Raw genomic sequence first — 16,856 nt, forward strand, 5'->3', positions numbered from 1 at the left:
TGACAACCCAAGCCCATTTGGCTGCAGCACCACCGGAGGCAGCTTTGATCTGCTAGCCAGGGTCCCTGCCGGGAAAAGGATTAGGGGAGCTTCCAGAGGAGAGAGGCTCAGGTTGCCCCATATGCTGGATGGGCCGCCCCTGCTGCCTTCAGAGGACGGCCAGCAGGGGAGTGTGGGGCGGCTGGAGGAAGAGAGAACTTTCTGCTCTCTCTGTGTATGAATGGGGGCCCGTTTGCGTTTCTGGGCTGGTTTTCAAAGACAAGGGCACAGCCGTGGACTTCGGGGGGCTTTGCAAAGTCAGCCACTGGGCACTTTAACCTCTTTGTCCTGTGCGTGTAGCGAGTCCTTAGTGAGCCGCCCACAGTGTAAGAGGAAGCCATAGGGGATCTTTGGAGAGGAGAACCTTCGGGCAGCAAGGAGCCTGCTGGTTGTATGGCTGCCCAGGTCTGTGATGGACAGAGGAGGGCAGAAAAGCAGGGGTGATGCCTGATGATGGACGCCCATCGCGGTGCTGAGCTCCAGCCCCCAGGGTAGGATGGCTTACCAGGCTGTGGATTCCAGTCAGAGCTTTCCAACTCAGATGCACCTGCACAGTTACAAGCAGGTAACTGAACTGCTGAGTGACTTCTCCCCTTGTTCCCCGGTGGGCATAACACCTAAACGTTGCCAGGTCCTCTCATCTGTAAAGAGAAGCTGGAGACCCAGATACTTCCCAGTTGTTCAAGATGGTTCCCATTCTTAGTGATCTTCTAAAATACTGTGGGCCGAACAGAGCCCATCCCCAGGCTGGATTGCGTGCCTTAAGCCAGCAGTCTGTAGTATCTCCCAGTGCGCCATGTTTCCTTTTGACTTTATGAATTTGTTGTTATGCAAGAGATTTTTAAAAATTTTTGCATAGGGAAGTTTATCACTTTTTTAAAAATTGCATTTGGATTTTGAGTCATAATTAGAAAGCTTTCCCTACACCCAGCTCATGAAGGCGTTCATCCGTTGTCTTCTTTTAGTACTGGAAATTTTTATTTCCTTATGTCTAGATCACTGATTCACTTGACGTTTATTCTTGTGTATGGTGTGAGGTGTGGATCTAATTGTGTCTTTTTTTTTTTTTTTATAATTGTATCTTTTGTTTCAAGTGGCTAGCCATTTGTCCTAGAACCATATATGAAAAAGTCTCTCTTTGCCTCATGACTTGGGTGCTGTCTTTATCACATGCTAAATTTCCAGGCGTACGTGAGTTTATTTACGGACTCATCCATTCCATTGGTTTGTTTTTCTGTTCATGTACCCGTATCATTAAATATGCTTTAAACTCATGCAAATTATTAATAAACATCCCAACTCCACACTCGTGGGTATCTTGCCAGCTTTCTGCTCAGTGACATTATGAAATCATCACTGTTCAACCATTTCTAACGTGGAAAAATCTACATTTCGTTGGCTTCAACCTAATACAAGTATATAATTTGTAGAGCATATAGTCCTTTACTGGCTGATTCCAGGAGTACCATGGAAATTCTAGCCAAGTGGGCTTCGGAACGTTCTCCTCATTTCTAAATTGCTTACAGACCTACTGTCCACGGAGTCCTGCAATAACCGCATCTTTGTCTTTTTCTTTTCTTTCTTTGCCCCCTGAAGTGATAGAGGGCCGAGGGGTCACAGACAACGTGCCGCGGTTCTCCTCGCTGCCGCCCTTCCTGCCTGTGAGCTACCATATCCTTGGGGCGGAGACCTCCTTCTTCCTGAAGGAGACCAACCAGGACGTCGTGCGCAACTCCAGCCTGCACACCAGGGTGGAGTCCTTCTTCGCATACAAGGCCAAGAGGCCCCCAGTACTCAACGCTAGCTACGGGCCCTTCTCTGTGCAGAAGGTCGTGCCTCTGGAACTGATGGTCACTTCGAACTTTCTAGGTCCAACCAGTAAATTCGGTCTCAACTGGAAACTGAAGGCGCACATCCTGCGGGACAAGGTGTACCTGAGCCGGCCCAAGGTGCAGGTGCTGTTCCACGTGCTGGGCCGGGACTGGGCGGCGCAGAGCCCCGGCGAGAGGCTGCCCTGCCTGCGCGTGTTCGCCTTCCGTGAGACCCGGGAGGTGCGGGCCGGCTGCCGGCTGCAGGGGGCCCTGGGGCTGTGCGTGGCCGAGCTGGACCTGCTGGCCGCCTGGTTCGGGCCCCCGAGCGTGGTGGCCGGGAGGAAGAAGGCGCCCGGGCCGCCCGAGGGGAGCCCCGTGGAGCTCTACTACTCCGTGCAGCCGGGGGATGTGCGCGGGGACTGTGCGGCCGGCGACGTCCGGAAGGGCAACGCCATCCGGCCGGGGAAGGACGGGCTGGACGAAGCGGTGCCCCACCTGCAGAGGATCGGGAGCGTCTTCCTCTACCAGACGGGCAGCAGACCCGCACTGAGTGAGCTGCGTTTGGACAGCAACGTGGCCATCTGGCTGCCCTCCCGGCCAGTCAAACAAGGAGACGTGGTCACTGCCTATGTCACCATGGCCAGCAATTCCACCGTGGACCTCTTCATCCTGAGGTAGGTGCCCAGGGTGGCCCCGGGCAGTCTTGTGTGTGCTTCCTGTGAGGTGGGGCTGGACGCCTGGGGTTTCGCTACCTTCAGAGACCCTCCGGCTTCACAGTGAAGCCGAATTCTGCACTCGGCAGTGCCTCTTACATTATGGATTAGGGGACGGGGGGAGGGGGCCAGAATCGGAATCCAAAAGAAGCAAGGGTAAAGGAATCACTGTCTTTTGACCTTGAGTTGTCATTGAACTTGGAGAAGGATGTGATTTTTCTTTAGCTTTGAATTCTTTTGTAGATACACAGATACTTGTTGCATGAATGCGAGTATATTTTTGCAGAGCCCAAGAAGAGACGTAGGGTTTATGATATTTATGATATTTTTACTTTGGGTGTATGTGTGGAAAAAGGCAAGGATGCATGCACCCTTTAAAAAAATTTTTTGGTGAGGTTCAGTGTTGCCAAGTCGGGGCTGTGGGAACCTCAGTTCCTGAGCACAGCGCAGCTGTGATTAAAGGAGTCCGCCCAACAGAAAATTATTGCGCAGAGGTATTCCATCTCCTGATAAAAGAGAGAACAGAAAATAAATTGAAACAACAGAATAACCCACCTGCCGTCACCGCTGCTGGCTCAGCAGATTTTGCGAGTTCTAATGGGGCTACTGTGTCACTGCATGATGCTTCTGAGGTCGGTCCGGGAGCATCTGCTCTCCGAAGATTATCAATACCGGAGAAAAGCCACTTACAGCAAATCCTCTTAAAATGTGGACCAGGATTTCATAATAATGAGAAAATATTTGAGGTTTATTTAAAAGATAAAGATGATAAAAATTGTGGGGTTTTTTTTCTGTTCTAGTGAAGAAGGACTTAGTTCATAATTACGACTCTTCCTTGGTTCGTTCTTAAAATAAAAAAATTAATCGCATGTTGAATGAATTGCTTGGGAAAATATCTGCAAAATAGAATGATAGCATTTTATAACGTATTTCTTTTTGTTTAAGTTTTCTCGTATAATGTCAAGAATGGTCATTTTTAAAAGCTTTGTTTGTGTTTGTTTTCACAAAATGCACTCCAAGTGTTTCTCAAGGCATTTCTTCATCCTTTAGATTTGAATAATGCCCTTCTAGAATGTCTGTCTGGTCATCGTCCTTGCCATGTTTTCTTTCAACTTTTAAGCGGGCTCATTTGACCAGATCCTCCCTTGCCGGTGTGTTCTGGATAAGATCGAGCATTTCTACATTGTGATCAGTGATGGTATGAAATCCTCCAACGTTCGCAAGAGACAAAGTTTGCCCTGCAGCGGTTCCCATTATGTCCATACTCCAGCCTCAGTGTCCAGCCAGGCACCTGCTGAGTGTGGGAGGAGGGACGCCCCTCCCCGTCAGGGCGCCGGTGGAAGTGTCCGCCTTATAACAGGCCAGGAAAGCAAATGTTTGGATAGGAGGATCCAGGTTTTGCTTCCTCCTGCCTTGGCTGGGAAAGACACTGATCCGCAAGGTTTGAGTTTTTTTTCCCCTGGGTCCCTCGGCACACTCTGTTTCAGATCATTTCATTGTAAAATAAGTATATACAGCCCTGGCTTTGGAAAGTAGATGCAGAAGACAGGGATGATGCCTGGATGGTGCCACGCTTCACGATTCCAGAGTCATAATTATCTTCACACTTAGACTGATCCTTAACTTCGCTTTCAGAAATGCAGGCTCTGTGGTCCACCCGGGGCAGGTTTGAGTAAGTCACCAGGTCCCTGGGTCCCAGGAGGTGCAGGGTCTTCAGCTGTTGGTGGGCCCCCCAGACCTGCTTTGTTGGACAGGAGGGGATGTTTTCTGTATTTGTCATCATCTCGGCAGGAACGGTGGTGAGGATCAGCTCCTGCAAACAGTTGGCTCAGCTCTGAGCCTGTCTCCTGCACTCCCTGGCTGTGGGACTGTGGGTACCTCTGCCCCTCATCTCTACATCGGATATCTTCACGGCACCTCCTGCTGTAGGGGTGGGAGGCCCCTGAAGGCCAATATTTATTTCTAAGGTGCTTATGACAGTGCCTGGCCCATAAAAAGTATGTCTGTGAATGTTGAGTGTCACTAATGGGGGTTGTGTTTAAACATCCATCAAAACTTCCCTAAGCACTGAATTCTGTTTTAGCAGTAAAAGGACTCCATGCCTTGCCTAAAACCATAGCCACCAGGTCTGTTCTCGATGCTGTGTTGATGCCCACCTCGCCGTGATTTTGTTTAAAGAGCAAAACTGTTTTGTTTTTTTTTTTTAATGACAAGCGCTTTGGAGCACGGAGGGTGGTGATGGCCTGGTTTTGGGGTGGGTGTTGCTCAGGGCCGTGAGGTGCAGCCACCCTGTTTCTGCCTTCCCGATCATTCCAACACAGACCTGAGCCCTGGGGGAGAGGCAGAGGAGACACGGGGTCCCTGACGTGGGGCCGAAGGGTGCCGCTGCCATGACTGATGGGCAGAGCGTGGGGGAAGCAGGTTTTCCCTTCCAGAGAACATAGTTAATTGTAACTTAGTTAAAAATAATGTTTATTTTTCAATGAATTGTTTCAAGGATAAAATATTCAGTAAGAGAATGCAAGAGGATGTACACAGACAGTGACTGCACGTGAGTGCATGTGCTCACGAGACCCACGTGCCTCCAGTGGCCTCCAGCCGTGGCTGTGGGTTGGATCGCAGGGAAATCCATCTTGCCCGTCGCGGGGACCTTTCTACTGAGAAATTCGGGGAGCCTGCAGGAGAACTTGAAAGACCTCTGCTGACTGTGAAATCCAGAGGCATTCTCCTTCATCACCTTGTACAATGGTGTTGATGACAAGGCTATATTTGGAGACAGCCAGGACGTTTTAGGGATTTTTATAGGGCCAGTAGCTTATTTGGGAACCTGGCCGAGGCCTCCTTTATAAGATCGTTTTCACGAATGATGCTGTCTTCCGTGGGCCCAAAGTATCAGCCTGCTTTTGGCTCGCGACTTCATGAATTTAATCCAAAGGCGTCAAGGTGTGGAAAGTTGAAGCTTTGTTTCCTGTAGTCATAGTGATTTGGGAAACCTATTTGAGAAAATAAGAAATCATGATCGCCAACATAAATGAAAAACGCCTAACCAGATGTGTTCCACAGGCGCCTCAAAGTGTGTCCGGTCACGGGAGTAGGCCCCTTGGCCCTTGGCTTAGAGCAAAGCACAGAGCAAAGGCCCAGCAGATATTTATGGAATTCATGCAAAACCAAATACTTGCTATCAAACCTAGATCATAAACGTTCCTTTTCATGGATGTTTTCCTTCATGACTGACTGAGGCTTCTTAAAATCAATCTCAAGATTCCTTACAGCAAGCAGGGGCATGCCTCGCTATTCTGACGGCTTCCAGAATACACCGACGATCAGAGCCATCAGTCCTGAAAATGCCTTTTGCCACCCCCCGTGCCTGGATGCCATGAAGGCCTCAGGATGCCGAGGATGGCACTTGCCCCGGACCCCTACTTCCTCGAAGCTCTGTGTTAGACGCAGTTTGCACAACTTCTTCCCGTTTGGGATCGACGTTCACTTTATCTCAGTGAGTCTTGACCTTGCAGGCCACTAGAGGGGAGAGCGGGGGAGGCCACTGCACCTCAGCCTCGTCACTAAGTAACTGGAATTGATGCCTACAAGGCAAAGGAGGTGGCTCTGTCCTCTGTACCTGAGAGCAGGCTTGCTTCGTTGTGTCCACAAAGTTGAGGTTAAAAAAAAAAACAGAAGTTAAACCGATGAATCACTAAAGTTTATTGTGAACACACCCAAAAGACAGTCTGTACACCGGGAGCCCTGGAAGCAAAGCTGGAATGAGGCTTGGAGTTGGAGGGGAGGTGGAGGAGGGGGCGCGGCTTGCATCTATGTTAGAAAGCAGGCACTCCCAGAGCCTGGAGGTGGGGACCAACTATTCTTCCTGGGCACTTTTTACAATATGAGAATTTTCTTAAATGAAAGGAAAGGGGTTAGTGGTGACCTCCTGTCAATTTGGGGGAAAAAATTAAGGCTTGCTTATGATTTTCCGAGGCATAAGCAAGCAATGACCCAGGTCAAGTTGGCCTCGCTTGTCTTGCCAAGCAAGCTGAATTAAGCTTTGCTTGTGTGACGAAACTGGGTTTGTCACCTCAAGGAGTTTTTAAGGCTGGGCTCTGTTGTTGGTGGGTGACTTTAACATCCCCCCCACTTTGGGTCAGTCCCTCAGTGAACTGAGAGCGTGAGCAGCCGGTACGGCGTTCCGGTCACTACCCCTGATGACGCAGCCCAGCTGAGGACTCCCAGGGCCCCCTCTGCCAACAGGGGCATCACCATCTCGCACATGGGTGGTCGGATCATTGAGTTCCCCAAGGTGTCTGATCCTGGTGGACATCATGTGATGTGTGAGTGACCGTCAAGGGGCATTTAAAACACTTGAGAGGAGACAGAGGTCAATCTCACAACCTTAGGACAAGAGTAGCCAAAGAATGAACCCCCCTCCCCCCAGAGCAGATTCTGAGGAGCCAAGATCTAACCAACTAAGCAGCTCCAATGGGTTATAATCAGATTCAGGTTTACCTGTCGAAGTTAAACCACAACACGAGGTATTGGCAATCACCTCTCCTCATGGTCACTTAGGGCCGGATGAACATGAGAATGATTCATTTCAGGACGTGGTACTGTAACCAGGTCTAAACCAGGTCTCTGGCTGATGGGAGCAATCAGTCATTTAATAAGAGACATCTCTTTGGAAATAGAAGAAAAGCAAAGGTTGATAATCCGAGTGGATTATAAACAGCCAGTTGAGAAATTTTCTAGATTTGAGTTGGAAGCGTCTTCAGAGGGTGCAATGAGGTTGGCGGCTTCAGTCCCAGGGGGTCTCCCTGGTTGGTGATGTCATGGGCGTTTCCATCCGGTAGCAGCCACGAAGGTTGTCCGGGAGTGTTCTGCATGGCGATTTCTCTGACGTTTACACGTAGATCACAAGGCCTCGGAAACAATTAACAATGAGAGTCTGATCATGGGTATGCTCTAGTTTTCCATCTGAAATATAATTTTTGTACTTATTTCATTTTTATCAAAGATAGGGTGAAACTCATTTGTTTGTAAAAAAAATTAGTCTTCTTAAACTTGGATGATTGACATCAACGTAGTAAGGTTACTGATTCTGTGTCTGTTATCAAATATGACAGTCAGTAGTGGCTCTGGTCACATCTAAGGGGTGTCACTGGATCCCTGAGGTCAATCTCAGTTCTTTAAAAGTGTCTGATAACAAGGAATCTCAGACCTTTAAAGTGTCTTTATGCCAAGAAGCCAAGCTATGGACTTGTGTAATTGAGTCCCATTGCAAAGGAACAGATTCTCACTGAGCTTATTCTAATACATATATTGTCATGAAGAATGAGAATATTTAATCAGAGTTTCTGAATTCTGGAGAGATCCAGTAGGGAGAAAAAGGGAAATGTTTCAGTCTGGGTTTACAGTCGTATGCTTTAGCAAATTGCTGCAAGTTATAAATGTCTTTTTTTTTTTAAAGATTTTATTTATTTATTTGAGAGACAGAATGAGAGATAGAGAGCACGAGAGGGAAGAGGGTCAGAGGGAGAAGCAGACTCCCTGCTGAGCAGGGAGCCCGATATGGGACTCGATCCCGGGACCCCAGGATCATGACCTGAGCCGAAGGCAGCTGCTTAACCAACTGAGCCACCCAGGCGCCCGCAAGTTATAAATGTCTTAAAAGAGAGGAGGAAAAGGGTCCTTCCAATCTGGAAAACAAAATATTAAAGAACCAGCAGGGTTTTTAAACAAAGTCATCAAGATTCTAATCCCTCCGTCCATTCATTCAGTCTCCCGTAATTAATTCTTGCTTTGCTTCCTCTGGGTTAGCGGCTTTATGAATCCGTCTGTTCCCCATTAGCATTTGAGAAGTTCTTGCCGAGTTCAGTGTTGTGGTCTTAAGGTTCTCAGACACCTGTGTTCTGGAGGTCTGGTCGGGTCTCCCGTGGGTCTCCCTGAAGATGCGGGACTTGGTTCTGTGGTTGAGTATGTGCGCTCAGAGAGAAATCATCAAGAGCAGAACAGGAGCTGTGTGTGTGACGGGAGACTTAGACCAACCATGACAGTTGAAGGTCTAGGGGTTTCCCCAGTGTCTGGACTCCTGTGGACCTCGGGTGGTCCCCACACATCCAGCCCACGACCAGCCACCAAGCTGTCCCCCAAGGCAAGCCGCCTTCCACACCAGCCAGCCCCACACCAAAGCACCCACAGGAATCTGCACATCTCCCTTTCTGTTCCTTCTCCCGGGCCGTGTGAGCTTTCTCAGGAGCACCTGACAACCGAGCAGCAATTTGCGAGGCTGCTCTGCCCTTTCTTTCCTGGGTAGGTTTCGTGTGCTGGCCCTGATAATGGAGCCCTCGGGGCATAAATCCGAAGAGATGATTTTTCTTTTCTAAGTAAAACACTCCGAAGTAAGGAGGTAGTCTTCCCAGAACAATAAAAAGGGAGCAGAGGAGAGACACTCTACGTTGTGGAACTACTCGCGTTGTCGGGGCAGGATGGCAGAATAAGGGAGCGGGGTGGGGGGTGCCCTCGGCTGGGGCACAGACTGCGCTCGGATGCGGGGCTCCTGACTCATGCGTTCTGTTCCAGTTGGACTGGTGGATGCTTGCTCATTCTTGCTAACAACTGGTGCCCCCCCCACCCTAATCCAAACAACGTCCTGTGCCCTTAACAGCCTCTCTACGTTCCCAGCATCGTCCAATAAATAAATAAAAAGATAAAGGGCGGAAGCAGCGAAGAGGCTTTTAAAGCAACGACCTAAAGGGACTTTGCATGCAGGGGTATTGGGAGAGGTGTTATTTTTCCAAGCAGGATGCGATGTGTCGGTGGACTCATTCCTGGAAGCTAAATGGGAAGGAGTGCCTGGAGGGCTCATAGACTGGTTGTCCACTCCCCTAAAAGGATTCTGCAATGCGGACCTTTTATAGGTAAACCCGGTTCCCAGCCAGCCCAAGGTGGAGGGCACGGTGCTGGGCTTCCACCGGTGGGCGGCTGGTGGGATCCGCGGAACCTGTCTCTCCTGAAAGACTGAAGCCAATTGGGGAGCTCCACACTTTAGTCCACTTACACCTAATTATACCCCAAACATACACAAATACATAAACACACACAGCAGCATTATCCATAATGGCCAAAACGTGGAAACAACCCCCATGTCTACCAACCGGCAAATGAGTAAAGCAAAATGTGATCTGTCCGTGTAATGGGATGTCGTGCGGCCACAGAAGGGACTGAGTTGGCGATCCGGGCCACGGCGTGGATGGAGCTTGAAACCGCGATGCTGAGGGAAGAAGCCAGGGACTCACGACCCCGGCCGCCGGGTTCGCTGGTTTTGGCGAGAAGCTAACAACGCAGGCTTTCAGTGCAGTCTGTGAATTTAAACACGTGGACAACGGAATCACATCTCAGCACCTCCACGCAGACCTGGGGACCCGATGGTGACCCTGGGCTGAGCTGTGTGTCCTGGTCTAAGTCGTGGCTCCAAGCATCAGTATATTTGTTTCCTATGGCTTCTGGAACAAACTTCCCCAAACGGGGTGGCTTAAAACGTCAGAAACGTGATCTCTCAAGGTTCTGGAGTCAGAAGCCTGAAGTTAGGGTGCTGGCTAGGCTAAGCTTCCTCCGGGGCCTCCGGGGGGCAGGGATTTGGGGGATCTTTCTCTGCCCCTTCCTCCTTCCGCTGGTGCCTCGGCTCCCGGCTGCATCGCTCCCGCCCTGCCTCTGTCCTTACACACTGTCCCCTCCATGTCCCTCTGTGTCCATGTCTCACATGCTCTCGCCTTTCCTTGCAAGGATCCCATCCAGAGATCAGGGCCTTGTTACACCTGCAAAGACCCTGTTTCCCAGGGAGGCCACATTCTGGGGTCCCGCATGGACGTGAAGTGGGGGAGGCCCACTCCGGAGAGGGCAGGACCACCCCCATGCATTTCGGAGGCTTGCCGCATGTCATCCTGGGAACTTTGAATTGCTGCGTGCCCCTTGGCACCTCTGACTGGTGGGAGAGCAGAGCCTCCAATGGGATTTGGAGCCTTCACCACGTGGAGAGCACGCCCTTCTGTGCCCGGTGCACCTGTGCCTGCTCTCAAACCCTCCTGCTGATTACTGACCACCGCCTGCACACGTGCGGTTGTAACTGAATGTCGGGGAGCTCTTTTTATCCTTACTTGATCCCCTTTGTGTCCAAGGGTATGCAAAAGCCTGAAAGGCAATTTCCAGATCCCTGGCTCACCCCTGAAAGATTTGGCTCTTCATTTCCAACTAGGCACCCATCCCCCAGGTCAGGTAGAGCCCTCAGGAATGACCCGAATGTCCCAGACTTCGTCATTAGGAACCCCAAACGCAGTCGGGTTTGCACTGACTGCAAATTTGGAGCTAATTCAGACAATTCTGGAAACTCGTTTTCCCACACTCCGTCTAAAATTCATTTCCCTGTTGAATGTCTCCGAAGGAAAGGTTTGTTTTCATTTTGTTCAGCTTGTCATTTTAAATGTATTCTTCTGGAACAGAGAAAAGGAACAATTTTCTTTCTGCTTGGGAAGAAGTGAAGAAATAATGTTTCCTGCCCAGGGCCCCCTCCCCAGCTCCCCCCAACACATCTGTGTTGCCAGGCAGCCCGGCTTTGGTGAGACATTTGACTGTTGTGGGAAAAACATTTACACATAAAATTGACTCCAGCTCTCTGAAAAGAGAAAGGGAGCAGAGCCTTCCGGACCGAGACCTGCCTCCTTTATGCCACACTCTAACCGATTTAAGAGTCATCTTAGTTTTCAAAATAAAAGAAAATTAAAATTAAAAAAATAAAAGGCATCTTCATTTTCTTCGAGCTTCCCGGATCACAGTTCTGTGTGTCACAAACACTTTACCACGTGCATAAGGGGACTTGTGTACCTGGGCATTCTTAGGCTAGGGGGTGAGTAATAATTGCAGTAAGAGTGTTGGATACTCCACTGTACCAGAGTCCTGGGGTAGTTTCTTTTAAGATTTTTATTTTTAAGTAATCTCTACACCCAACGTGGGGCTTGAACTCACGGGCCCGAGATCAAGAGTCACATGCTCCCCCGACTGAGCCAGCCAGAAGCCTCCATACTGGGGTATTTTTTTTTTTAAGATTTTTAAAAATTTTTTTAGAGAGAGAAAGAGAGAGAGAGCAAGCTGGGAGAGGGGCAGAAAGAGAGGAAGAAGCAGACTCTGCACTGAGCAGGGAGCCCGATGCAGGACTTGATCCCAGGACCCTGAGATCATGACCTGAACCAAAGGCAGATGCTCAATCGACTGAGACACCCAGGAGCCTCTGAGGTATTTTTAAGTGTTGATTTGCTGCTGTTTTGCTTGGTGTCGTGGCATTACTGCAGGGTTCCTTAATATGGGAAATCTGAACCATTGGTGTCTTGCAACCCCAAGAGTTATTGGGTGAATTAAAGTCTCGGATAGGGTGACAAGGCTTACCTGTTTCTAAAGCATTCCAATTGCATTACCCTTTCCTTGTTCAGAACCTTCTTTGGAACCTCATTGCTGTTTTAGCTCCCATTCCCTGCCTTCCTAGACATGTTGAGCATATTTTCTTATATTTACAAGTCCTCTTTGTGGTCAGCTGGGCTCCAGTCTACTTTCAGAAGGGTGGTGCCCTTTTTTTTTTTTAAGATTTTATTTATTTATTCATGACAGACAGAGAGAGAGAGAGAGAGAGGCAGAGGGAGAAGCAGGCTTCCCGCCGAGCCGGGAGCCCGATGCGGGACTCGATCCCAGGACCTTGAGATCATGACCTGAGCCGAAGGCAGTCGCTTAACCATCTGAGCCACCCAGGCCCCCCGGGGGATGCCCTTTCTTATTTAGAAAGGAGGAGATCCTGCAAATGGGGACGTGAAGGCAATGAGGAGGATGTGGTGTAGGAGGGGGGAAGCGCGAGAGAGGCGGGCTGTGAATGTCAGGCCCAATTACCAGCCATTTCCGCAGGTGAGCCCAGTGACCTCGCTTCCCCCAGGGCTGGGGTCGCGTTGTCCCTCGCTGTCTTTCCTCATATTCCCAAGGCCTGACCTTGCTACCTCAGCCTATCTTGTGCCGCCTAGGGCTTTCTTCCTCTGTCCCTTTCCTTCGGCAGCATCGGCTAGAGGGACCAGCATGCTCAGACCTGGAGAGTGGCTGTCACTCGGGCGGGGCCGCTTGTGAAGACAATGAATAGAAGAAGATGAAGACCGTATCTCACGTTCCCCTAAAATACCAGCATCCTCTGGCGTTTTGTTCTGGTACTGTGATCACTTTGGACATGCTTTCCTGAAGAAAGCATCTCTTCTTCTGAATTTCTCAGGGGGACCTTGAAGAAATGGAATTCACTACCACATAAAGGAATGCACATGCCTTTTTAGAGGCTCTTGTCCACTGCTTCCTGGGTCAGACCCATTGCTCCTGAGAAGCCATACCCTCGCTCCTCCTGGGACTGCTGTTTGGATGGCACTATTGCGCCTCTAGAAAATCATGTTTGCATAGTGTTCGGCAAGTCCTCATTCACAACATGCCCTGCGGTTCTCTCAACAACCCATTCTGAGAGTCAGTCTCTCTCACTCCATCATCCAAACCCCTGTCTTCATGCTGTCCCAACTCCTGCTGTCTCCCTCCACGGTGACTCCAGTGGTTCCCAGTTCATACAACATTTAGAGGTTGAGAGTACACGTCTCCTACAATGAAATACCACCTCACACCCGTTAGGATAGCTGCTGTTGAAAAAGCAGAAAAGAACAGGCATCATTGAGGACATGGACCAATTGGAACCCTTGTGTCCTAAGGACGGGAATGCAAAATGGTGCCGCTCTTGTGAAAAACAATATGGCGGTACCTCAGAAACTCAAAATAGAATTCCCGTATGATCCAGCAATTGCACTTCTGTGTATATGCTCCAAAGAACTGAAAGCAGGATCTTGAAGAGACATTCATATACCCACAGCAGCATTACTCACAAAGGCCGGGAAGTGGAAACAACCTAGCTGCCCATCCATGGATGAGCGGATAAACAAAGGGTAGGCTACCCATACAGTGGAACGTGAATCAGCCATAAAAAGGAAGGGGATTCTGACACCTGCTGCAATGTCCTTGAGGACATTATACAGAGTGAAATAAGCCAGACATAAAATGGGCAGACGACATGAACAGGCACTTCTCCAAAGAAGACATGCAAATGGCTACCAGACACATGAAAAAATATTCAACATCATGAGCCATCAGGGAAATTCAAATCAAAACCACATTGAGATACCACCTTACACCAGTTAGAGTGGCGAAAATGGACAGGGAAAGAAACAACAAATGTTGGAGGGGTTGTGGAGAAAGGGGACCCCTCCTACACTGTTGGGGGGAATGCAAGCTGGTGCAGCCACTCTGGAAAACAGTATGGAGGTTCCTCAAAAAGTTAAAAATAGAGCTACCCTATGACCCAGCAATTGCACTCCTGGGTATGTACCCCAAAGATACAAACGTAGTGAAAAGGAGGGCCACATGCACCCCAATGTTCATAGCAGCAATGTCCACAATAGCCAAACTGTGGAAGGATCCGAGATGCCCTTCAACAGATGAATGGAGAAAGAAGATGTGGTTCATATATACAGTGGGATATTACTCAGCCGTCAGAAAGCATGAATACCCAACTTGTACCTCAACATGGATGGGACTGGAGGAGATTATGCCAAGTGAAATAAGTCAAGCAGAGAAAGTCAATTATCATATGGTTTCACTTATTTGTGGAACATAAGCAATAGCATGGAGGACATTAGGAGAAGGAAGGGAAAACTGAACCAGGGGGAATCGGAAGGGGAGACGAACCATGAGGGACTGTGGACTCCGGGAAACAATCTGAGGGTTTCAGAGGGGAGCGGGGCAGGGCGATGGGTGAGCCCGGTGATGGGTATTAAGGAGGGCGCGTACTGCATGGAGCGTTGGGTGTTATATGCAAACAACGGGTCATGGAACACTACATCAAAGACTAATGATGTACTGTATGGTGACCAACATAACATAATAAAAAAAATTCATTACGGTCAACTGAAAAGTTTGCTAGCACTTCATTAAAAAGAGTTTTAAACAAGAAAAAAATCCAATCATAAAATGATAACTATCATGTGATTCCGCTTACATGAGATACTTAGAGTATTCACCATCATAGAGACACTAGAGTAGGCATGTGGCTGTCCAGCGCTGGGGGCTGGGGGTTGGGGGAGTTATGGATGAATGCATGCAGAGTTTCAGTTTTACAAGATGAAATGGATTATGGAGGTGGATGGTGGTGAGGGTTGCACAGCATTATGAATATATTTAATACCACTGAACTGTGCACTTAACATTGGTTAAGATGGTAAATTTTATGTTACGTATATTTTACCACCACTGCCGCAACAACAAAAATCTGTAAGTGGACTTTCTGGTAATAGATGAGCTGGAATTGAATCTGCTTGGCTTGGTTTGAGCCACACACTCCTCCCGAATCCATTTATTGTGACCAGCAGATTAAATGTTTCTTCACCCAGTTGCCCTTCAAGTTGCAAGGGCTGGATTAATCTCATTAAAAACGTGTTGACTGAGAGCAGAGGCAGAGTACTTGGCAAAGGGGAAACCAAGGAATAGGTACTAGAAGACGACGGGCTTACCTGCTGGGCAGGAAGGAGCAGTAGATGTCCACCAGTGACATCGGGGTGGGGTGTAAGCTCTAGAGATGGATGTGTGAGTTCAAATCCTAGATCCACTGTTCTCTCCACGGCGATGCAGACAGATTCCTCAACCTCTGGGCCTCAGGTCCTGTATGAGGATAAGCATAATAGCAACTATTGGTAGGGATATTGCGAGGCTTCAATGGGATAGAATTTTAACCTGTGCTTGGCACGTTGTAAGCACCTAATAAATATTGTTTATCGTTGTTGCATTATTATTTTTTTGTTATTAGGTGTGTTTTTCGTAAAGTTACACAGAGAGCCCATTTTGGCTGAGAGCTGCCCGAGACACCCTGAAGTGTGCTAACTGATGAACTCCCATCTCAGTGGTAGCATCTACATCCTCTAGGAGGAGGGATGCCCTTGCTTTCATTCAGGCAAAACAGAGGTTCTCAATCAGAGGTCAGGTTTATCCCCCTCCCTGGGGATGTGGGAACATCCTGAGACATAATTGGTTATCACAGCTGGGAGAGCCTTTCCTCTGGTATCTTGTGCGTAGAGGCCAAGGATGATGCTAGGTATCCCACAATGCCCAGGACAACCTGCCTCTCCCCAACAGAGGACATTCCAACTCAAAATGCCAATCAGTGGTGCTGGCATTGAGAAACCTTGAGGAAAGCAAATGTTGATGCACAGGAGCATGGCTGCGATCACAGGTTATAACTCACCTTCGCTCAGGTGTAGAAGCCACCTGTGGTTCTCCGTGAATCTTGAAGGTGCCCATGAGCATGTGGTGAGAACTGTCTGTTGGGAACCTAATGACCTTGCCTGCAATGTAAGAGGTTCTGTTTCTTTGAAACACTCCTCCCAGATGTTAGCAGCAGATAACATGGCAATAAGCCATTAAAATAAAGGCCAATTTTCATGTTTACCAAAGAGCAAGGACCTAATCTAGTTAGTTTATACTTTGCAATAAGTGTATCTTAATATCGTTTCCAGATAGAAGAAGAGTTTTGCTTAGTATCCTTTCCAGATAGAAGGAGAAAAAGAAGGAGAAGAAGGAGAAGGGAAGGAAGAGCACTTTGATGACATCAGAGAGGTATATTTGAAGACAGAGCCCATCCTTGATGTCACATTGGCAGAAGAGTGTCACGCTTCAGTTACGCTCATTTCGTTAGCTGTTAATGAGCACTTCCCGGAACAGGCTTCTTAGGCATGGGACGGGTTCTCTGAGTTGATAGATCAGTGTCAGCATTTCTCAGGTGGAAGAACTGAAGATTACATCCAGCTGACAGACCCAACTATGCCATCCTGAAAGGCACCGTGGGGAGAGGTGGGTCTAAGAGGACAGTTGCTTTAAGATGGACAGTGGGAAGGCACTGTTTTCACTGAGCTGAGCTGTTGGCTACCGGGTCAGGGAGCAACTGGGGCTCCTTCTCACTAACCACTGGGGCTACAGAGTCTCTCATGAGCTCAAGAGACTTTGTATCCCCCCCATTCTTAGTCACCCTACACTGGGTACTTAACCGTCCATCAAGCCCGCCTTCTGTTGGGGGGGTAATATTTTTGATTTAATAAGTGCTATTTTCATCCCACTGTGAGTCTCATTCCGCCATGGCTCTTTCCAAGATTCAAGCCATAGCAAGCACACGTTATACGGATTTCCGCGAAGGATGGGGTCT

General features: G+C 48.7%; 1 protein-coding gene across 1 annotated transcript in view; it reads left to right on the forward strand.

Moving 5' to 3' along the window:
- Positions 1-16,856, forward strand: part of TMEM132C (transmembrane protein 132C) — a 316,599-nt gene that overhangs the window by 104,207 nt on the left and 195,536 nt on the right. Inside the window, exon 2 of the mRNA XM_073888846.1 lies at positions 1,636-2,524. Coding sequence (XP_073744947.1) covers positions 1,636-2,524 — 889 coding nt within the window. The remainder of the gene's footprint in view (positions 1-1,635; positions 2,525-16,856) is intronic.

This window comes from Callorhinus ursinus, unplaced genomic scaffold (assembly GCF_003265705.2).
Source record: "Callorhinus ursinus isolate GAN/ISIS: 27379988/994484 unplaced genomic scaffold, GSC_fseal_2.0 scaffold97, whole genome shotgun sequence".
In the NCBI taxonomy this organism is placed as follows: domain Eukaryota; kingdom Metazoa; phylum Chordata; class Mammalia; order Carnivora; family Otariidae; genus Callorhinus; species Callorhinus ursinus.